The following is a 22,922-nucleotide window of genomic DNA, read 5'->3' as shown; positions in this document are numbered from 1 at the left end:
TGGCGCGCAATTTTACGCACAGGGCGCACCTTGAAACAGTGTTTACCCCCACCTGAATTCAACCCTTCCCACAACGTGTAGTAGGGTGCATTGTGCTTGCTAGTATGATTAGTTTCTTTTAACTTGTTGGCCAACCAGCCACGGTCATATGACCTATATTTCGAAGGAAAATTGACTGTGAACCACAAGTGTGAAATCATGTGTGTAAGCCTATATAAAATTGAGAGTGAAGTCACAAGTCGAAATAGCTGTACCCCCAAACACTGCTCTTAACCTTCTAATATATAATAATAATTATATAATATATAATAATATATATATTATAATATATTGTAATGATCTGAGCCTAGCTGTTGATGACTGTGCTCCCATAATGCTGTGCAGTGTATGTGTGTGTGTGTAATGTTGATGTTGGTTTTAGAGTAATTGCGTTTACCTTGTCATGTATGTGTTACCTGGTATAGTCTTTCTTTATGTTGTACCTCATGTGTTTACCCCGTGTATTGTATGTGACTACCCTGTTTGTGTATCGTGCTTGTTTAATTGACCTCCTTTGTTTTGCCTGTGTAATGACGTTCGTGTGTTTTGATGCGTAACCAAGAAAACCATTCTAAGACAAACTGTGCAGTTTGTTACAATATAATATATAATTATAATATATAAAAATATGTATTTCCAGACAACACAGTGAATGCTGCAGTGCCAGGTCCCTATATTGACACACGTTTAAAGTTTGGCATACCACACCCGCTGGGGCACTTTAATGGATTAAATGGAGACTTTAATGGACTTAAATGGAGACTTTAACCCTGCCCTGTGCACGCCCCTGCGTTGCTGCCTAACAGGTAAAGCATGTTTAAATGGCTACCGTAGCCTACCTACACCCTACATTTAAAACTGCCGTCATGGAATCTTATAGGCCTTTAGGGAAATGTTGAAATAGCTTCATTGTTGCTTGGCGTAGTATTATGTTATACCACATTTCTATTGAACGCTAGCCTGGTAAACCAGACCCTGGAATCTTTCAGATTAAGGGTCTGGCCACGAGTAATGTAAATGGCCCAATTCGAGGGGCGGCACCAAGCATGCATTTGAAACTCTCACTGCACGCAGTCACAACAATTCATTGTCACACACGACCAATCACAACAATTCATCAGTGTCAGTCATCAGTGTAGCTCGCCTTTGTCCCGCCTACACCGATTTGATTGGTCCCTCTCGCTCGAGAAATTTGGATCATTGCTCGTGGCCAGAGTATCTTGCGGGCACAATTCAAATTGTGCTCTCGCGAGAACTCTGGATTTCCAGGGTAATTGAACGCTGCTATGCAAGACGAGACCGAATTTGAGTAAGTAGGCTAGTTTATCAAAACTGTGACCTAATACAAATTTTGAAATTGTTCAGCCGATACACGTCTAGGTTGTGTAGGTAGGTGTGTGTGTGACTGGTGGATTCATTTGATGTTATGCTTGTGTCTCTCAAGTCATTACAGTAGCCTACTCCTGCATATGAAAAACTTTGAAGGTGAGGCACGACTCAGGTAGCCTACTCTCAGTGCTTCTAGGACTTTTGTCTTTCTTTTGTTTTTGCCGAAGAATTGCTAGGCTACCCTCATGTAAATCCAGTATAGTGTAGCACCGAGGCTAGGCTATTTGCTGGACGTGTTGGACTTTCCCGTGTCTTCTGTTTTTTCCGGTGTGTGCGCGCGCGTGTGTGTGTGTGTGTGTGTGTGTGTGTGTGTGCGCGCGCGCGAGAGAGAGTTTGTGTCTCCCTCTACCTCCTGTGTTATAGAATGTGTCAAAATGTGTTCTGATGTGTTTTGATTGGAGGGAGGTGTCCGGGGGGGAATATTTAGGGGTTCAGAATCAGATAGGTTAGCGATTGATAAGGGGAGGGAATAGAATAGGGGGTTCTAAGACGTCTAGTATGTTTAGTCAGAGTAGAAGTGGATTACTTGCGAGTGGGTTGTGTTGCGTTGTGTTGTTGGCCGATGAGTGTGAATGACGAGTGATTGAGACCGTGATTTATTAGTGATCAGTTTGTTTTTTCGTAGTGGACACCTCCTGCTGCCCGTGCCTTAGCCTGTACATCCTTCAGAAAATAAATTACCGGAGTTTTGGAACGATATCTCAACCTCCGCGTCTCCTAACTCCTCATCGGCGTTACAATAGTTTGACTTGGCTGCTGTTATGCACGTTTCAGCTGCTGCTGACTGACTTTAAAAAGGCCAACTTCTGTGTCGTCCCACTAAAGAGTGATTCAGGGAAGTCGGATAGGTCTACAAGTGACAATGACCTAACACTGAAACCAGTGTTTCTATTACTTGCTTTCTTTTATTGCTATAGGTTAGTCCACAGAGCAGGATGGCACTATTTTATGAATGTGTGGACTAGGAAGGGTTATCACATTTTGTTAATCACTCTCTCTGTATTTTTGTCAATGATTCTGTTTGTAAAGAGATAAATAAGCTATTCTTTAATTTCATCTGGAAGAACAGAATGGCTAAGGGACCCTTCGTTATTTATAAACGGGGTCACCGGAGGAAAATAGGGGAGGGTCATGTCGTTTTATTCTTTGTTGAGGGGAGGGTCACCTAACTTTTTTTTGTCTATGAGGGGGGGGGGTCACCCATCTTTTGTATTAATGAAAACAGCAAAAAATGAAAGTGGCTTGTTTGATTGTTTTCTGTCGCCATATAACGTTCTCTTTCGTTCCATTGCTCTGTCAACATTGAACAATGAAAATAAGTGAGATTTCCGGGTTTCTCCGCAAAAATCTGAAAAATGTCAACATCCGTCCCCATTAACGTTGGAAGGGTTGGAGCAACAAAGTAGCCTACTTTATTCACGCCTAACAGCCTATATCCATTTGGTCAACTTTATCCAGCCCTAAAAAAAGCTAAATTTAACTTTGGTTTGCTTGTAGTTTACCGTGTAGCCTAGCCTAGCTTTAAACAATGTGCATGCTTATAAAGCATGTGCTTCATTCATCCACACATCCAGCTCCTAACGTTTTGACAAGCATTTCTACCAATTGACCTTGTTCCTGCCCATCTCTAGCTTTGCTGTCTCCATCCTTTCTGTTTTTGTTGTTTGCAAAAAAATATATAGTAGGCCCTATTTATTGGTAACCAGCAACAAGTGCAATTTGTTAATCGCTGTCATTCTCTCTCCTGCCAACAAAAATGTGTTACGTTCCAAGTAGCAGTGCGTAATTCTGCTTCATAAAGTTTAACAAATACATTGGTCATATAAATAGCCAGTTTATGGTCTACAGTGTAGAGTTGGTAATTTATGGTAGACCAACTTGGAGTGAATATACAGGGGGATTTCTTTGGCTCTTAGCCTGGCAGGTGCGCCATTAGACATAGCCTATGGCGAACACTGCAAGCCAATGAATCGTGCTCTCACGACAACCACGTCGTTAACTTAAATAGGCCTGTAGGTTAACATCACTCTGAGTTCGCATTCAAGCAAGCAAAACGATGATTTGAATAAATCTGTTTCTCTGGAAGGGCAAGGGGTAACAACAGGACAACACAGAGACAGGACAGAATGCAGGACTAATGTTATGAGAGTATTACAGTAATATGGGATATTCTACGGGAAAATATTAAAACGGCAAGACAGCGGGGAAAAGTTAAAATGATAGGCCTAAACCCAGAAAAAGTTGGCATGTTAGGTATTTTTCGGTCTCTGTGATTATTTGTGAAATTGTGCAAACGGCCTTTTCAAGTCAATTGAGAAGGAAGGAGTGTAGTAAGCTCCCAAATTGACGCTCGTCTGAGAAATTGAGTTTTGGATAATGTTCAGCTTCGGCAACTTTACAATGACTGAGGAAGCCTAGAGATGAGTCCATAGCAACAAGTTCATGTGTTGAATTTGTTATTTTCTCATCTGTTGTTCCTCGTTGGTGGAACACACTTCCTACAAGGGCAGGGACATCCTTTTCCACTTTCAAAAAACTCCTGAAGACCCAGCTCTTTAGAGAACATCTACTCTCATAGCAACACTTACAACAAGTCTTACTGATCCTAGCACTCACCAGCCGTTTTAAACTGACAAGTAACTGTTAAAAACAGCACTCACCGACGCACTTATTCTTACTGTACTCTAATGTTCTTTTAAACTGTCCTAAAATTGTGAGAATTGTTCTAAAACTTACTGTTTACCATGTTGTTAGTCGCTTTGGTTAAAAAGCGTCAGCCAAATGTAATGTAATGTAATGTAATGTAATGTTATTACCCAGTGTGCTTTGTTGAATGGTCTCAATGTTTTATTGTTTTATTTCATGTGAATACTTAGAGGAGTAACTTATTTCAAGTAGGCTAATGCAGTTGCAGGAAGTGTGCATTTAGTTTCCATGCTTATGTGTTTCCACAACAATGTTAGTGAGTAAATCTACTGAAATGGCCACCATCTTGGTGAAGTGTGATGTGTAAGATTAGAAAGCAGAGGGTGAGTTTAGAACGACATCTTTAATCGATGTATTGTTATAGCGCTTTATAGCGTGGGTGGAATGTATCGTCAATAGGCTGGGGAGGGTTATGTCTATTTTGAAAAGGATGCTGGAGGGTCGTCGATAATTTTCTTGCAGGCAGGGGAGGGTCATGCAACTTTTGATTGAAGCGCTCAAAATCCCTCCGGGGACCCCGTTTATAAATAATGAACGGTCCCTAAACTCAAAAAAGGGATTACCACTAATTGTAAAGGATAGAGTGGACTTGAGGCAGTGGACTTTATTGATCTGAATTATAACTTTTAAAGTGAACTGGATTAAGAGACTTTTGTGTAATCCTCTCACTATTTGGAACTATATTCTGCATAATGTCGCATGGTTGGTGGTACACATTTCCTGCTGCAATGTGATTACTCGATACCCAAACTTCCAATTAAGTTGTCCAAATTTCACCAACATGCACTGCTATCTTGGAAAATTTGCTACCTGCACAATTTCTCCCCACACTGTGCCTTTCTCAAGATCATCAGCAAGAACAAATCTTTCTTCAGAACTGGTATGAAAAGGGTATCAATTGTGTTGTGGACTTGTTAGATGGCAAAGGGGATGTGTTGTCTTATGAACAATTTATGGCTCGACATTGTTTCCCTCTACCTTTCAAGCAATTTAAGTTGGTAAGGCTATCCCTTCTGGGTTGTTACAGTTTCTTAAAATTCATCTTTGTTATAATGCAATTAATATTGCACTCCCTACAGTTTCACTAAATGGTGTTCCAATTACAGACAAGAAGTGCAGTAACAAACATATTTGAGTTATGCTTTAGGAAAGAAATAAAATCTCTCCTAGAGGGAAGTTCTTCTGGGGTGTGATTATTGGGCCCATTAACTGGCATAAATCCTGGTTAACTCCTTTTAAGTACTGCATATGTTAAAGAAGTGCACTTTAAAATCTTGCACATAATTTATCCAGTACATTTTCTTATTTCTAAATATTGTGATACTGTAGATGTATGTACATTTTGTAAAGGTCATAGCGAAACTTTGACACATTTGTTTTACAGTCCAATAACTAAGTTATGGGCAGGCATTGTGAGCCACTTGTTTTCTGGAAAATACCCTGATCTTCAACTTTCTTTGAAAGATGTCTTAGTGTCTTCCTTATTTTCATAGTACACAATCTTAGAATTCATTTGTAATCTTGTTATTTTGAGGTTTCACATACACAAGCAAAAAATTGCATTAGCCACCCCAAATGTACAGCAATTTTGTGCTGAATTTTAGTCTTTTCTTGACATTTTAAAAGATTGGATAATAAAAAAGCTATAACATTGCTTAAACATGACAATAAAGTGCTTGTTAATTTCCCCTATAGATAATTGATTTTTCCTTTCCTTCTTTTCATTTATTTCCCTTTTTCCTCTGTTTTGTGCACCTTGTAACTTTGTTTTGTATAGTTGTGCCGTACTGTTTCACATTTGTCTTATCTTCATTTGTATATTTGCATTTTTTTCTTTAATAAAACATTTGAAAACTTTTGGCAACAGTATTAAACCAACCAACAATATGCAATATTAAAAAGAGCTCTTTTATCTCATTGAGTGTATCACAATGTCTTCTAGTGCTCGTGGACTGATAGCCCTACTGGTAGGCAATTATTACCCTAGCTTTTATTTGGGGGCGGGCCTTTATTTGTCTGAATCGACCATACCCCCGGTGGTTACCGAGGCCCGGCTAAATAGAATGCCTCCCAAAATTTGATTTAGGGTAAGTGCAGGAAATAATTTGGACTAGCCTACTTAGTTATTGTATTTCTGTAAATCAAACATCCTTTTGTGTCATCAAAGGTAGGCTACCGTTATTCAGACACAGAAACTGTTAACTGTATGGCTGGAATGATATTTGATATGATGGTTGATAGATACTTTATTGATCCCCAAGGGGAAATTCAAGGTCTCAGTAGCATACAGACATCACACACAACAAGCACTTACAGCAGAAATGGTAAGTATAAGTATAAACATATAACCAAACTCCACTGTACAATAGAGACAGTAGAAGATAAGAAAAACTAAATACTAATATACTATATCAATTAAATAAAATCAATGATCAAGCATGAGATGCTTGCAGTGACAGGGCCGGGACTGGCCTGTAGTTCTGTGTGCATGGTGAGGTGTTCAAGAGAGTGAGTGTCATGGTGAAGGTCCAAAAAGTAGTCCAACAGTAGTCCAAAAGTGCAACAGTGCAAGAATAAGGTCTAGAGACCAGCATAAATAATGTGGACAAATAAGAGAGTAAAGTATAATGTAGACAAGGTAATATAAAAAACTATGTCAGTGCAAGAATAGGTTGAGGTAATTCAGTATTGTAGCAGAAGCCATTGGTCATGTGTGCTAATATAGCATAAAAAACAGTGTAGCAGTAAAACAGTAGTAAAAACATTAGGCTGTGGACAGTAGTACAACAGTAGTAAAGCAGTAGTGGGCAGTCAGTACTCAAACATGGAGAGGGTGGAGAGGCAGACAGACTATGCAGAGAAGTCTATCTCTCCTCTTCCCTTTAGTGAAGCATTGAATAGTTCAATGGCCCTGGGGACAAATTACTTCCTCAGCCTTTCACTTGTGCATGGCAGTGAGCAAAGTCTCCAGCTGATCAAGCTCTTTTGCTTTTTAATATTGCTGTAGAGTGGATGACATTCATTGTCCAAGATGTTGATCAGTTTGTTCAGGGTCCTTTTGTCAGATATTGAAGTGATTCACTCCAGTTCAGCTCCTACTACAGAGCCAGCTTTCCTTACCAGCCTGTCAAGTCGCCCAGCATCCTTCTTCTTTGTGCTTCCTCCTGTGTTGCCCCCTGCAGGTAACCCCCAGAACCTAGTCAACGTCAGCCGTTTCTCAGACGTAACCCCAGGCCTAGGCAGTTAAGACCCACGATACCCCCTTGAGGTTATTGTAGATAGCAGGGACCTACTGTCGAGCTTAAGTCGACGCCTTTCCCTCTCTTGTGCCTTGGATAACCTATTACTCCTATTTTAAATATCCCCCTTGGAAGTTGATCAGGCTTCCGTGGTGGATTTATTGAGATGTTTATGAAATAAGGAGCGACTACGGCTAGGTATCGAACGTGCGAAGATGTTTGACCCTAGAATTTATCTAGAGACACAGGTTATAGGCTACTTCTTGCTCAGGTTTTATAAGGATGGAGATTTTGTTACCGTCCAGCAGTACTCAAGTCCAACTAACCCAAGTCTTAGACAGAGCAGATGAATAACCACAGAAGAAACCAGTTATCTTACCCTCCTGCTGGAATTCGTAGAAAAACCAAGAAAAGACAAATATTGCTTGAAGAATTGGATGCCAAGGTTAAATGAGTTCTTTACTTTTCAGCACTTTGGGGATGTTAACAGAATGTGGCGTAATATCCACTTGCAGGTTACAATGTTGTAGAAAATATAAAAAGAGTAAATCCACAAAATAGGAAAATAGTAAATCCACACATGGAGAAGAGATTACAATAAAAATGGTAAATCCACAAATGGAGAAAAAAGGGGAAAAAGTCAGCTGATTGTCTTCTGCAGTCACTCTCTGTGGGAGTAGCAGGTCTGATATCTGCAACAGGTTCCACGGAGTTTTAGGTCCAGCGACTCAGCCTGGCCGCGACGTCCAACACTTTGCTTCTCAACGAATTTCGGAGGACGAATTCTAACAACCGCACGCGACATCATAAAGCAAAAACCCAACGAGTTGAAGGAAGGAAAAAAGAAGAAGCAGCCCCGATCATTTGGTTCGACCCCTATTTATACTAGGTGGACTTAACCTCCCCCACACATTCCTGAGACAAATCAATCCTATTTTCCCACGACAGTTTAGAACCTTCTAGAAGTTCCCACGATGGCTGGGAATATTCTCACGTTAGCTGGGAAAATTCTCACGATAGCTAATACATTCTAGAAGTCACTGATCTTGACCAACAATTAAAGATGATATGCATTAACATACTTCTCCGGGTTACATTTCGGAGATGATACATTACATTCAGATTTACAGATAGTTTCCAGAGGTTACACAAACAGTTTACATTCAATGGCAATTATAACCATGTGACACATTACATTTAGCAACATACACTTTTGCAGTCATCAAGAGAGATCGGTTACATTCTTACAGGTTACAAACACTTATGGCATTATCTCTTCACACAATGCAATCTGAATACATTCATTTAAACAGTTTAAGGCACTTTACCCATTTCACAGTTTGAGACATACAATTCTTTACATGCATAATTCCCTAGACTTTACAAGGTCAGGCTACTAAAATACTTGTAATGATACATTTCATTCATCGCACTTTACTATTTATTATGAGGTCATTGTTTGCAGTTATGGTTCATTTTCCATTCTTTTATTCACATTCAATAATCATCAACTATTTCTGAGGTCAGGGTGATCTGGTTTAGTAATCCTGCACATTGTTCAACATCTGCTTCAATACATTCATTCACTTCCACGCTTTCAGGTGAACTTAATTCAAGAGTAGGTTGCAAGGTCATTGGTTTAACATTACGATTCAATTCCTGGTCAGTTTCTTTCCTAATTTGTCTAATCATATTTTCTAGATCAGAGAGATTACCTTGATAGCTAGCGCTGAATCTAGCCTTTCTGCGTTTTCGCCTTGTAAGACGTATTGATTTGGTGCTATCGCTCTGGGGTCCATACGGTTGGTGTTCTGGCAACACGTCACTCCCCAGCATACCACTGCATAAAAGAGGACGCTGGCAACAACAGACTGGTAGAACATCCTGAGGAGCTTGCTGCACATATTGAAGGACCGCAGCCTCCTCAGGAAGTACAGCCTGCTCTGCTCTTTCTTATAGAGTGTGTCGGTGTTGGCTCACCAGTCCAGTTTATTGTCCAGGTGGAGACCCAGATACTTGTAGGTGCTTACCACCTCCACATTGACCCCATCAATGGAGACTGGTAGCAGAGCGGGTATTAGACCTGCGGAAATCCACCACCATCTCTTTGTCTTTGAAGTGTTGAGATGAAGGTCATTGAGTTTGCACCACTGCACAAAGTCCTCCACCAGGTTCCTGTACTCCTCCTCTTGCTCGTCCCTGATACACCCCACAATTGCAGTATCGTCAGAAAACTTCTGCAGGTGGCATGACTCGGTGTTGTAGCAAAAGTCAGATGTGTACAGGGTGAACAGGACTGGAGAGAGCACAGTTCCCTGTGGCGCTCCGGTGCTGCTGATCACAGTGTCAGAGACAGTTCTTCAGTCTGACGAACTGTGATCGCTCGGTCAGGTAATCTGTAATCCAGGTTACCAGGTGACCCATCTGCAAGAGCTTGTCTCCCAGTCTGAGGGGTTGGATGGTGTTAAAAACACTTGAGAAATCAAAGAACATGATTCTTACAGCACTTTTCCCCTTGTCTAGGTGAGAATGTGTCCTGTGTAGAAGATAAGTGATGGCATCGTCCACGCCCACTTTCTCCTGGTATGCAAACTGTAATGGGTCTAGTGCATGGCGTACCTGGGGTCTGAGCACACCTAAGACCAGTCGCTCCATTGTCTTCATCACGTGATGTTAGAGCGACAGGCCTGCATGATGACCACCTCCTTGATGTCCCTGTCAAGGCTGTCAGAGTCTTGGACACCTCAACAGGCACAGGCAAGGAGGCATCAGGCGGGGGCAGGGCGTGGGGTGATGGGGGCTCAGATCATTGGATGTCCCCGGGATGCAGAGCTGGAGAGACTGGGAGACTGGGAGGTGGGGGTAGGGCGGGCACGCAAACAAGAGCAGTACCTGGAGCTGGTGCAGGGCAATCGAACCTGTTGTAAAAGTGGTTCAGCTGGTTCGCCCTGTCCAGGTGTCCTTCCACAGAGCTGCTGCTCTTCTTAAGGCCAGTGATGGACTTCATACAGTCCCACACCTCTTTCATGTTGTTTTCTTGCAACTTCTGTTCCATCTTCCTTCTGTAGTCCTCCTTAGCCTCTTTCAACTTATTCTTGACTTCCCCCTGTACTCGCCTCAGCTCTGCCATGTCCCCCTCTTTAAACGCCATCTTTTTCCTATTGAGAAGGGTCTTGACATTACTGGTTATCCAAGGCTTGTTATTTGGATAGCAGCGTACAGTCCTTGTGGGAACAACAATGTCCATACAGAACTTCAGATAGTCAGTAGTGCAATGTGTGACCTCCTCTAAGTCCTCTCCATTCAGTAGCACACTCCAGTCAGTGGACTCAAAGCAGTCTCTCAGAGCCTCATCCGCTTCTGGTGTCCACTTCCTGAAGGTGCGCGTGGCAACTGGTAGCCTCTGAACTTTTGGCTTGTACATTGGCTGAAGATGAATGTTATGGTCCGACTTCCCCAGTGGGAGAAGGGGGGTGGCACTGTAAGCATCCCTCACGTTTGCATACATGAGGTCTATTGTCCTGTTTTTCCTAGTTGGGCAGTCAACAAACTGGTGTGGTCTTTTAATGGTGGTTAACCTTTGCCAGCCTGTGATGATTAGTTATACACTGAGAATGAAGTTTGTTGTGCATGTTAGAATGAAAGATATTTGCTGACATATGTGATAACCAGCACTCCAAACCCCTTTTGTGTTTGCTATCAATGGTCAACACTACTGCACCATAGGTCTCATCCTGTTCACTGTTTTTTTTAAGGGATGCCAACGAGAACTGGGCCTGGAGGCCAACGTCCATGGCCCTTCTGGAGACTGCTGAGTCCAGAATCCTTGCCCGTGAGGTTCTCTCTTTTGCGGCCACTTCCATAGCTCAGTGTCTTGTGAGAGATTAATTTCAGCACAATGCTGTCTCACAGCCAAGAAATATGTGGGAGACATAACACAAAGTTTCTCTAAAACCTCTTGGCTATGTCTCATCACTGCTGTTAAAAAGAAGTGCCATTTGTCTGTGTAGCAGCAGGGTAGCTGCTGTGTAGCAAGCAACTCAAAATACTGACTGAGTGATATGTAGAATTAAATGATGACTTGGTACCTCTGTGGTTCCAACTTAAATGATGTAATAATGTTCATTTTCCTCTTGTTAAGGCTTGCATAATGCCTCTTCTTCCCGCTTTGTGACCCTCCCTGACAACAACCAAATAAGGACCCTCACTATCACCGCCCATCAAGGTGAGCAAGGTGAGCCAATTCTCTCTCTCTCTCTGATTCTTATCTGACCTCATTTGTTTCTTTGATCTCCTTGACTGTCCCATTTTGTGGAGGGTAATGACGAATCCCATCTACTAAAACCCAGCCACAAAAAATGTGTTGTTGTCTCAATAGCGTAATATTCTTAATTGCTGGCCTTTCCTTAACCTGTTGTCTGGTATATAATCTAACATCACTTGTGATCCTCTTTCTCACACACTCTTTCTCTCTCTCTCTCACTCTCTCTCTCTCTCTCTCTCTCTCTCACTCTCTCTCTCTCACTCTCTCTCTCACTCTCTCGCTCTCTCACTTTCTCTTCCAGCCTCCAAAATCCCTCTGGTGATGGTGCATGGCTTCGGTGGTGGTATGGGCCTGTGGATCCGTAACCTGGACCCGTTGAGCTGCTCGCGGACTGTCCACGCTTTCGACCTGCTGGGATTTGGTCGCAGCTCGCGCCCAGACTTCCCCATGGATGCCAAGCAGGCTGAGGACCAATGGGTGACCTCCATTGAGCAGTGGAGGCAGGCGATGGGCGTGGAACTCATGATCCTGCTCGGGCACAGTCTGGGGGGCTACCTGGTCACCTCATACGCCATACGCTACCCCGACAGGTGAGGGTCAAACACAAAGCCTTAATCACATGAAGGCTTTCTTAACAGTCTAGGAGGATACGTTGAAATATCTAACACCATATATAGTCTATTAGCCAGGGCCCCAAATTTGGGCCATCGGTATCATCTGGGCGGACAAAGTCTCATAGTGATTTCTGGCAAGGTATTCGCCCCTAGTACTACAAAAATCACGATAGCAGTGCAGGGGTGGTAGCGAAATCACTTTTTTTAGCTCATGAAGTTAATAACCCCCTAAGATAAATTCAGTTTTTGAAATCTGGTGTATATGTGGTTTAAGCTCATGGTAGGGATATTGTAGAATGGAGCCAATAGAATGGACAAATAGAATACCCTATTAGTCCAGGGCCTAATTGCAGGGCTCTACATACCCTGCACATGTGAGTAAAAAGGATGCCGTGCGAGTGCAAAAAAATATTTAGGCGCACTGGTGCGAATGACTTCTAACCATGTCAATGTTTGTCTACAAAATACACCTCAACATCGAGAAACATTACTGGTGCAAACCATAGAATCACGTCGCGAATTCAGCATAAAAACTACACCTCCCATCAACGTTAGCAGTTACGCGTTGTGACTCGCTAGTAGTCGCATCTATCAAATCCAAGAGCGCGCAGAAAAAGCGGAAAGTTAGACTAGCCAGCCAAGATGCAAAGATTGAAGAAATTAGTTCTTCTATCCACCGAATTCATTGGATATAGGAGGAACAGGATTAGATTCTGAGAATGCAGTGAGAGAAGGAAAGGTAACCTAACATGCCTTTTAGCCCAGTTGACGTATTGGCTGCAATATGCAAAATATAGCTGTAGCGAACCGGCACAAAAGTAGCCTCCCGTAATACTCCCATTTTATTCAAAGGTAGAACGCTACAACTCCAGGCTTCCACGCATGCTTGTTTGTTTACACCGGGGACAAGCTGAAGTGCAAAACGAACGTTTGCCTACTTTCCCCATCAATGCAGATATTTCAAATAAAAACTAAAAGTATAAAACATATATCCTTGATTAGCCTATGTTGGGTTTTGTGGAAGAGAAAATGTACTGTTTTAGTAGTAGTATTAGGCAGTATGCAGTCAGATAGGTCACCATGGGCATATTTGATTTAGCTATAGATGGATTCACAAATAAATAAATTAGCCTACATTTGGCAGGATACTTGATATACAGGCTAAATGCAAATATGCTATAATATTATTTTACATTAACAAAATGTAGGATAATAGAACAGACTGAAAATAAAGTAGGCACTGATCTTTAAAATCCTGTTTCCTGTAGCCTAAATGTTGTCAGTCATTCTTAATATTCGCAATTGGTGCACTGGCATGTTTTAACTGTTAGCTGCAGTATAATGTTAGATTATGTGTAAGTTAAGTACAGAACTGACTGTGCGCCCAAATTTTTGTCTGTGCTCCTAAATTTTTTAATGGGTGCACAAGTGCTCCTGAAAAAAAAATGTTAGTGTAGAGCCCTGAATGGCCTATTTATGTACAGGAAACAAAGCCCCCAAAAGGCCTCATATCAATTTTTGAAATACCTCCACCCAAGGTAGAACAAAACACAACCATATTTTTTATATCTTTGATATGTTTAGTTTATGAAATGTATTGTTGTATAAAATTATTTTACTGCACAACTAGTTTTTTTGGATGGTATTTGGAATCCATTTGAATTAAAAGTGTAGGCCTAATATGTAACGTTGGAAAAAAGAGATCTTACCTTTTTCTTCTTTAAGATGCCCCTGTCTTTTTTGTGAGGGTGTTAGCAGTCAACTTCACTGATGACAGACTGAACTAATACTGAACTAATACCAGAGCCTTACAGATATCTCTCTCCAGGGCTCTGGTGACAATGCATAAAATAATAACTTGTATCATTTGTAATTCCATAGAATAGCCCAGTGCGCACATTAAATCATTTTTTAGCTTAATTTACCTTCAATTAACAGTTTCGGAGTCATTGGAATGGTTATAATTTTTTTTTCAGGTTGAATGGTGGCCGTCTCGCTTCCCCCCTTGCACTTTGGGCCGACCTCAGTGTCAGGAAGTATAACAAGTGTAACAAATTGCTTTACTGCATTTAAATACACATGTACGCCAGGCACCGGCTAGAACAAGGTAGCAATGGAGTTTCTCAGACATTCGTCATGACAGAGCCAGCGAAAAAGATGCAAAAAACGAGAAAACAGTGAGGAAATTGCCAATACTTCATAGTTTCTCAATACTTCATAGTTTCTCTTTAAATGTACACATTTACCAGCATTATACTGTATGTGTCCTTATTTCAATCAACCCTGATAAAAGGTATTTGTAAATTACACCCAAACATATTGTATTTTGTTTTAACCTTTTCAGTTTCCAAAGATAATCAGGTTTACATTTTTTTTTTTTTAAACCATCCTTTGATGAATGTATTATTTCTTGGTTTAAATGTTCACCATAAAAAACCTGTGCATTAACAAATTTTATACAACAATCCATTTCATAAACTAGACACATCAAAGCATGGTTGTGTTTTGTTCTTCCTCGGGTGGAACTGCCATTTTTTAAACTCAGATTTAAATTTCCCTGACCAACAAGGATAGGGATTCCATATTACAAACTTTAAACCTAGTTTAGATGGATTGAAGAAAAACCTGGATTAACTTCAATCCTGTTGCTCAACTGAAATCATTTAAATTTCCGTTGGGATTCAATTAAACATGGCAGTGATTATCTTTAAACTAGGTTTAAAGTTTGGTGCAGGTTAAAACGCAACCCACCTGTCAATATTTTAATCACAGGTTAAGGTTTTAATCGTGGATTTGTTAACCCATGCTTAAAATGAAGTGGTGCAACATAGCTTGAATTTAATTTAAACCTAGATCTACAAATCCTTGATTAGGCCTAAACCAAGATTAATTTAAACCTTGTCCACCTGTCCACCCCACAACTTTTAACTAAACTGAGAACATTTGTAGACAGGGGTGCAAGTGCATTACCTAGGTCTGAAACTGAGCTAGGAGGCCCAGATATGGTTATTTCAGTTTTATTTTCATTTAGTTGTAGTTCCTTGCCATCCAGTTTTTCATATCATTAAGCAGTTCATCAACCATCCATAAACATTAGGAGATCAAATTTAAGACTCTTTTCCTCAGTGGTTCCTAGTTGGTGGAATAAGTTGCCTAGTGTTAGTTTTGGATCTTTCAAGAGATGTCCTAAAGACTTATCTGTTCAGTTTACACTTAATTCATTAATTCATTATTTTGTTTCATTATTACTATTTTGCATTACATTACATTTAGCAGACACTTCTTAACCAAAGTGACTTACATATACAGTTAAGAACAAAATTATTCATACCCCTGGCAAATATTGATGCAATGTTGATTTTCTCTTGACCAATATGTTTGTTCTGACTGAAAAATACATTGCCAAAAGGTTGTAAGACAATGTGGTAGAAACATGGAATAAAAAAAAAAAAAACGTTTTTATCTTTTTTTTTTAATTTTTATGAAAAATGGCATGTCCAAAATTATTCATACCCTTTTTAATTAATCAATGGAAACATCTTTATTTGCATTCAGTCAGTGAGACAGTGAGGCGCTTTGGACAAAAGCGTCTGCTAAGTAAAATAACTTTAATTACAAAAACCCATTGTAAAGCAGTTCCGTTTTAGACTAGCTAGCCCCCTAATATCGGCAATGCTTTCATAAGGGAGCAGCTGGTTATCATCAAGGCTCAACATGTCAATAAGCGCCAGCCAACATGATCCCTGTGGAGGTATGCCCATATGCCCCCTCACTAGCTATCTTAATACTAAACAGATGCTCGTTGTTTTTGTCCCTAATGAAACTACCTAAACATATCTAGCAATAGGGCTTAGTTTGTAAAATGACAGAATTCCCCTTTAATGGTGTTAATTCAGTAGTGCCATGTTTAAAGTGGTGTCCCTTCCACAGAGTGGCCCACCTCATCCTGGTAGACCCGTGGGGTTTCCCCAAGCCGTGGTTCCGGCCCATTACCTCATTGTTCAGTCACTTCAATCTACTGGGTATCATCAGAGGAGCAGGACCTTTGGGTGAGTGTGTGTGTGTGTGTGTGTGTGTGTGTGTGTGTATGTGTGTGTGTGTGTGTGTGTGTGTGTGTGTGTGTGCGTGAAATAGGGAGAAAGAGATGTTGAGCAAGAGAGGGGGAGAGCCATGGATTAATGGACTGAACAAGTGTAACCCAATCTGATCCTTAAAAAGGTGTTCTGAAGCAACCATCAACTTTGCCATGGTTTGGAATGCCTGAATTGAAGTTTCACTATCATTTACATTATCTGTTGCATGCTGACAGTAACACAACAATGAGCTCAGGTGTGTCTCAAAGATGCTGTAGTTTACACTTTCATTCTCACCTCTATGTTCTCTTTTTCTTTTGACTTCTATTATTATGTCCAACTTGGCATGAGGCACACTGAAATCATTGTCATTGGTTTTATTGACTCACCCACCTAGTAAATAATCAATTAGGGTGTGTACCATATTAACGAGGTGCTTTATGTACAAAGGTGAAATACATTGTCTGTGCAGGTGGGATGTAAATCTGTCTATGTGACTTCCTCCCTTGCGCGTGAATCCCTGCTCATTTTGACCTGTGTGACATTTGCATCTCTGATTTGCACTTGTTCAAATGAAAATGACACAGTGGGAGACTAGGCAGGAACTAGACAAATGTTAGATGTATTCTGTATACTTGTACGTGTTTCTCTTGTGCTGTTTATCTTCTCATTATTTCACTGTCTTTGTATTTCTATATGTAGGACCAGCTTTGGTATCGTTTCGTCGTGGCCTAAAGCGGGCATTTAAGGATCTTTTTGATGACGATACTGTTACTAATTACGTCTATCACTGTAATGCCCAGCAACCAAGGTATTTTTGTATAATTTTCTTACAGAATTTAATTGTTAAAGTTGTATACCTTCAATACTTCAGTGTGTTAAATACATGTTGCACAATCAAACTTTGATGTGTTAAAAAGTAATGACTACTAGAATCTAGAATTGGCGTAAACAATCTCTCTCTCTCTCTCTCTCTCTCCCTCCCTCCCTCTCTCTACCACTTACTTACATGGTCACACCATCACACTCCATGCCTTTCTTCCCCATCCTTTCCCTGGGTGCTTTCTCCACCCCTCTTTCTCTCTCCCTCCCTTCCTGTTTTTCTTTCTTTCTTTTCTCTCTCTCTCTCTCTCTCTCTCTCTCTCTCTTTCTCTCTACTCTGTCCTTCATTCATATCCCTCTCTGTCCCAGTGGGGAGGTGGGCTTCAGGGCCATGAACCAGACTGTGGCCTGGGCCCAGAGACCCATGATTCAGCGTGTGCACCTGCTCCGGCCCTCGATGCCCCTCAACATGCTGTTAGGAGGACGCTCCTGGTTGCCCAACTCATACAGGGACACTGTGGACCAGATCAGGGGCCAGAGCCACACGCAGCTAATGGTGAGTGAGCGTGGGAGGGAAACAGGGTAGTAAAGCAGAGCATGGCATAGCGAATTATATCGTTTATCTTGTTCACTCTGATACGTTTCCCAAATGATTAATGAATGTTTGCACAACAGTAAGTGGATTTCTCGAAACCATTCATATAAATGGCACCACAAAGTGGATTTGTCATTGTATATAAACATTTTCTATGTCATATCTCAACAGTAGAAAGTTACACATTGTATCAGTTGGAGATCAATTGGAGACCAGACAGGATCCATATTTCCTGTATACTTTTGCTATACTGCCCATGTCATTCATTGCCATACCAGAAAGAGAGACCAGACTGCTTTACTGTACAGCAGTACTTTACAGGAAAGTAAAAACATGGAGACATCCTTCTGGAGAAAATATGCAGTGTTCTTTTTTATATGTACCGTAGAAGTCTCATGATATGCACCTGGGGACTAGATGAAGTGGAGGTTGATCAAGTAGTTTTGAGAATTGAAATTCTAATCTGAGAAATGCACCAAAGCGACTGAGCTATATGAGCAAGCACAGAAATCATTTAGAGCTAAAATAGAAATGAGGGCGATGAATTAATTGGAGCATCATGGAAAGGGTAACTGCCAAGTTCCTTCCAGTATCAAGAATAGATGTGTCTGTAAAGATGCTTGTGATGAGGGAATGTTACCACTAGTCTGTGCCTGGTTGACTTTTCCCTGCAGAATGTAGAGACTTTAAAGCTCTAGGGTAGCCTGGCTAACGTCAGACCTCATCTCATTGAGATGGGGTCTGGGAACTAGGCATTCATTTTCTCGTATTTGAAACGTGGTTTACGACTGCCCAGAGCCGTTTATTGGGCGCTACGAATGTCTATCAAATGCGTCTGTACGTAGCTCATAACGGCTTTGGTGTGTCGTCATCGTCTTGCTGCCCTCCCTCCGTTCTGTGATTGGTTCCTTCGTTGAGGTGAAAACAAAGTCCATATATCCAGGCTGCCTAGCAGCGTGAATAAAATTGCGTGCGTAAGGCAGCATGGGAAAACCCAGGCTAGCTCTAGGGTATTCTCAATCTCAATCTGTCTAATGGAGGATTTTTAGGCTATTTGTGAGATGAAATCATTTGTGAGATGACAGTTACGCACATACTGTACACGTGCACACACAGACATGCACGCAGACAGACAGACAGACAGTCAGACAGACAGACACATGCAGTGTTCTTTTTTTATATGTACCAGAAATGCACCAGACTGAACTGAAATAGGAGACATGGGTCAGTGTGTGTGTGTGTGTGTGTGTGTGTGTGTGTGTGTCTGGTGCATTTCTGGTACATATACTATCTGTCTATCATAATTGTTAAACTATATGCCACCAGAAATGCACCAGACTGAACTGAAATTGGAGACATGGGTCAGTGTGTGTGTGTGTGTGTGTGTGTGTGTGTGTGTGTGTGTGTCTGGTGCATTTCTGGTACATATAAAAAATATGACTGTCTGTCTGTCTGTCTGTCTGACTGCGTGCATGTCTGTGTGTGCACGTGTACAGTATGTGCGTAACTGTCATCTCACAAATGATTTCATCTCACAAATCGTTCATCTCTTTCATCTCCACAGGTGATACCCAATGGCTCTCATCACTTCTATGCTGACCAGTATGATCTCTTCAATAGAGAAGTGCAAAGGATCTGTGATACTGTAGACTGAATCTGAAGTGTGTGTGCTGTGATTTGGTTCCTGCTCTCTGACTGGCTAATAAATGTATTTTGGGTGTGCTGGGTCCTTTCTTTGCTTTTGTAAACTTTATACTTAAGATAAGATATTACATACATAACATACATTACTCAATATACAACTATCAATCTATCAACAACTTTTAAACTATTCACATTCAACTTTTAAACAATCTACTTTTAAACTATCAACATTCATTAAACTATGTGTATCAACATCCAATAAACTATCTATCATAATTCGTTAAACTATATGTCTGTCAATATTCATTAAACTATGTGTTTATCAACATTCATTAAATTATCCGTCTATCAACAACTTTTAAACTATCTGCATTAAACTTTTAAACTGTCTACTTTTACACTATCAACTTTCATTAAACTAAGCAAACACCATGTCTATTCTAGTAACACGTTAGTAACCATCTTTGCATTATCTGTTTTAACTATACATGATATTTTTTGCATTTACATGCACTGGTAATTCCTTGGAATTGCATTTCTAGTTATTTTTCTTACCAAAATGTCTGTGTCTAATTCAGCTTCAACCGTTTAATGTAGAAACTTTGTTCAAACTTTGTAGTGTCTTGAAAAGGACACTTGAGCAATGTATTTTTCATTTTTTAAAACGTTACTTTTTGAGATATTAACAAAAAACAAGCTTAGTTTCCCCCATAGACTTTGCATTAGCATTATGACATCGTAAAGGGCCAATTAAACTGATTTGCACCTGTATCAACTGCCAGCTGCTCAACTAGGCCCCCTCAAAGAGCCAATTAAACTGATTTGCACCTGTATCAACTGCTATCTGCTCAACTATGCCAACTCTCACTTAGCGTGTTTCCATCCAACTTATGCGAATTAGTGATGTGCATCCGTGGTAATGCGCATAAATAAAATGCGCATTAGTCAGCGTTTCCAACACCTATTGATTCTAAGTATTTTGGGACACTTTGCCAATGTTGAGTGAAATGGACGCCCTCCTCTCTGCGGTTGGAATAGCCTAAACCCTAGGCCTAATTCATTTCTTCATTTTGAAAATATTTTGTTTAATATCGATTAGAAGGAGAAGGCGGAGAATGTTTATATTGCGCAATCGGGTGTTAGCAGCTTCCCATCGCCGGAGACGCCATACACTTTGGAACGACCAAGGTCTCGGCAGTTTTCTTGTCAAATCTGGCACTTCACTGTAGAGCTTCATTTCTATCATTTCACGCGGGCTCGGGCTTGCGCGGTAGGCTAAATGAGCGGTCAGGTGATGCGTTTCGGTTAGCTGCGAGAAAGATGCAGAAATAGATGCTTAGGAGGTGAAACAGAGGCTGGCCTCTTGTGACTGGCGTTTTAGTTGCACCGGCAAAGAAAGAAAAGTCTGAGGTGTGGAAAAGTTTTGATCATGTGCATAATGAGAATAATGAGCCAGTGGTTATGTAAAATCCAAAGGATGCAACATTCTGTAGAACGACAGGGAATTCGTCGCTGATAAGGCATGTTGATCAAAGCTGTCAGTGCCCATCAGGATCACATCGTTTGTTAGGCTACAGCAACAAAATCAAACCCTGCAAAGGTGAAACAAATGGTTACGGAGAAGAAGTGTGTCAGCTTTCGCTGTAAAGACATTAGTCCTTTTAATATCGTAAATGGCGAGGGGTTTGAAAAGCTGGAGCAAGAACTATTTAATGTCGGGGCTGCGTATGGGAGGGTTCCCGCAAACTTCAGAATGCTGAGAGGACTTGGGCTATTTTATTTCTTTGTTCCAACTTCCAAGTGGCCTAGGCTACGTTAGTCATGAATAAATGATGTCAAATGTTACTCATTCTTGACAAAAGGCAAAAGAGCTGCGTGCGTGCGGACATTTGAATCATGTCGGGCTGTAAACGGGTTCGGGCTTTTAAAAAGCTGTCAGTGTCAGGCTCGGTCAGGGCTCGGGCTGATTTCTGTGGGGCTCGGGTCTTGTCGGACCAGAGAGAGGATAAGCGGAGATTTGGCAGCACCAAATCACCAAATGCTTTTCAACTAAAGCATTAAATATGGGGGGCACATCATTATGATTTCTGATTTATTAAGAATGATCATGATGATTTCTTTTTCTGCCAAACATGTGGTCATCACTACTCAAATTTCAATTCGATCACAACTTGTGCAGTTCTCTAACCACATGCCATTGTTCACACTTTAGTTGAGGGGCCACAAACATGATGAAATCATGAGTGATTAACCTTAAATGCATGTAATCATGATGATCATGCTTAAGAAATCATAAATCATAATGATGTACCCACCTTAAATTATGATTTAGTTGATGTGTTGTTCATGCATGAGATCAATTTTGAACTCATGATGATTCATAAGATATAAAGGAATGAAGTAATGCACAATATCTGGTGGCAAGTGCAGATATATGGTATTTTCAGAAACCAGTAACCTAATGTTATTTAACTTCATAGGCTACAGCTAACAGGTTTCTGTCAAATGAACTATAACCGTGGTATTGTCTAGGCTAGGGCATATGGGCTACCGTGTAGGCCTGTACATTACTTTTAGTCTATTTTTAACTAATGCTCTTGGTTTTAGTGGTTGCTGGTCCGTCCCTGGATGTGTACATCTGAAAGAGGCCATTGATTTAAAAATGAATGTGAGCCAGTAGGTTCCCATGCTGTTTATTTTCTTACACATTATTAGCTTGATGTCACTGTTTTTCATCCATGTTTTTCATCACTGATGCTACACTATGAACACAGTCTTATCCCAAAGCAAGGCCCTGTTATTATCTTAGTGCACCAGCAGAGGGCAATATAGGATAAATCACAAATTACAGTAGTCCTGTCATAGGTTAGTGTGTTGGGCAGAAACAGTGACCGTGTACTGTTAAGCACTTTTATTTATTCATAGCCTATGTTACACGTTTGAGTTTGTCTGGACTCACAATGGAATAGGCTACAGGAAAGGCCACAACACAAGTACCAAAGGGGCTGTCAGATTATCGCAGTGAAAGCTTCCCTAATAATGAAATTGCCAACAGCGCAGTGCACTTTGTGGCACATATTGTTCTCTTTCTGCTCTCTTGACTGTCAGGTTCCCCCCATGCATTCGGTCTTTCATGGAGCAAATGTATTTGGCGTCAGGCTATTTAATCTCGCTAAAAGCACTCACCTAGAAATCCTGTTAGTTTCAAGGGCAAGACATTTGATTGTGTGTGAAAGTTTCAGATGTTTTCCATGGGAGTGCTGCTGGCTGAGTGCAGTTCATCGTAACAAATTATTAGTTTCACAGTGTATAGCTTGAACCAATGGCCAGTGTATGCAATACTGTGTTTTTTCTTGCTATATTTAATAGGTTTAAGTTGATTTATCGGGCAATTTTCATTGGTTCACCCATACTGTTGTTTCATGTTTTTAATTACTGTGTGAAACTGAAATTGAATTTAGCCTAATGTATTCCACTGTAAAGCGCTAGGCCCATTTTTCCATTTTAGTCAATAGGCAATTTCATGATCATGAATGC

General features: G+C 40.8%; 1 protein-coding gene across 3 annotated transcripts; it reads left to right on the top strand.

Annotated features, from left to right (window-relative positions):
* Positions 1 to 706: 706 nt before the first annotated feature.
* LOC125311601 ((Lyso)-N-acylphosphatidylethanolamine lipase-like) lies at positions 707 to 19,461 on the top strand. Of its 3 annotated transcripts, none has more exons than XM_048269819.1 (8): positions 707 to 845; positions 11,129 to 11,205; positions 11,515 to 11,607; positions 11,939 to 12,227; positions 16,182 to 16,300; positions 17,027 to 17,135; positions 17,516 to 17,702; positions 19,306 to 19,461. In XM_048269819.1, exons 2-8 carry the CDS (start codon positions 11,166 to 11,168, stop codon positions 19,393 to 19,395), a joined length of 927 nt encoding a protein of 308 aa, XP_048125776.1. In that variant the 5' UTR covers positions 707 to 845; positions 11,129 to 11,165; the 3' UTR covers positions 19,396 to 19,461. The 3 variants fall into 3 exon arrangements, with proteins under 3 accessions (XP_048125776.1, XP_048125774.1, XP_048125773.1); XM_048269817.1 differs by lacking the exon at positions 707 to 845 and adding an exon at positions 1,261 to 1,348 and having other exon boundaries at positions 11,515 to 11,598; XM_048269816.1 differs by lacking the exon at positions 707 to 845 and adding an exon at positions 1,261 to 1,348.
* The last annotated feature ends 3,461 nt before the right edge of the window (positions 19,462 to 22,922 follow it).

The sequence above is a fragment of the Alosa alosa genome, chromosome 18 (assembly GCF_017589495.1).
Source record: "Alosa alosa isolate M-15738 ecotype Scorff River chromosome 18, AALO_Geno_1.1, whole genome shotgun sequence".
In the NCBI taxonomy this organism is placed as follows: Eukaryota; Metazoa; Chordata; class Actinopteri; order Clupeiformes; family Clupeidae; genus Alosa; species Alosa alosa.
This window is presented reverse-complemented; position numbering and strand designations above follow the sequence as displayed.

What these genes read in the sequence shown, in the direction of transcription:
- LOC125311601 (XM_048269816.1), top strand. Translation starts at nt 1,326, where the DNA reads ATGCAAGACGAGACCGAATTTGA. An exon ending in TGTAATGCCCAGCAACCAAG is followed by an intron (nt 17,136 to 17,515) that starts GTATTTTTGTAT and finishes TCTCTGTCCCAG; the next exon opens with TGGGGAGGTGGGCTTCAGGG. An exon ending in AGAGCCACACGCAGCTAATG is followed by an intron (nt 17,703 to 19,305) that starts GTGAGTGAGCGT and finishes TCATCTCCACAG; the next exon opens with GTGATACCCAATGGCTCTCA.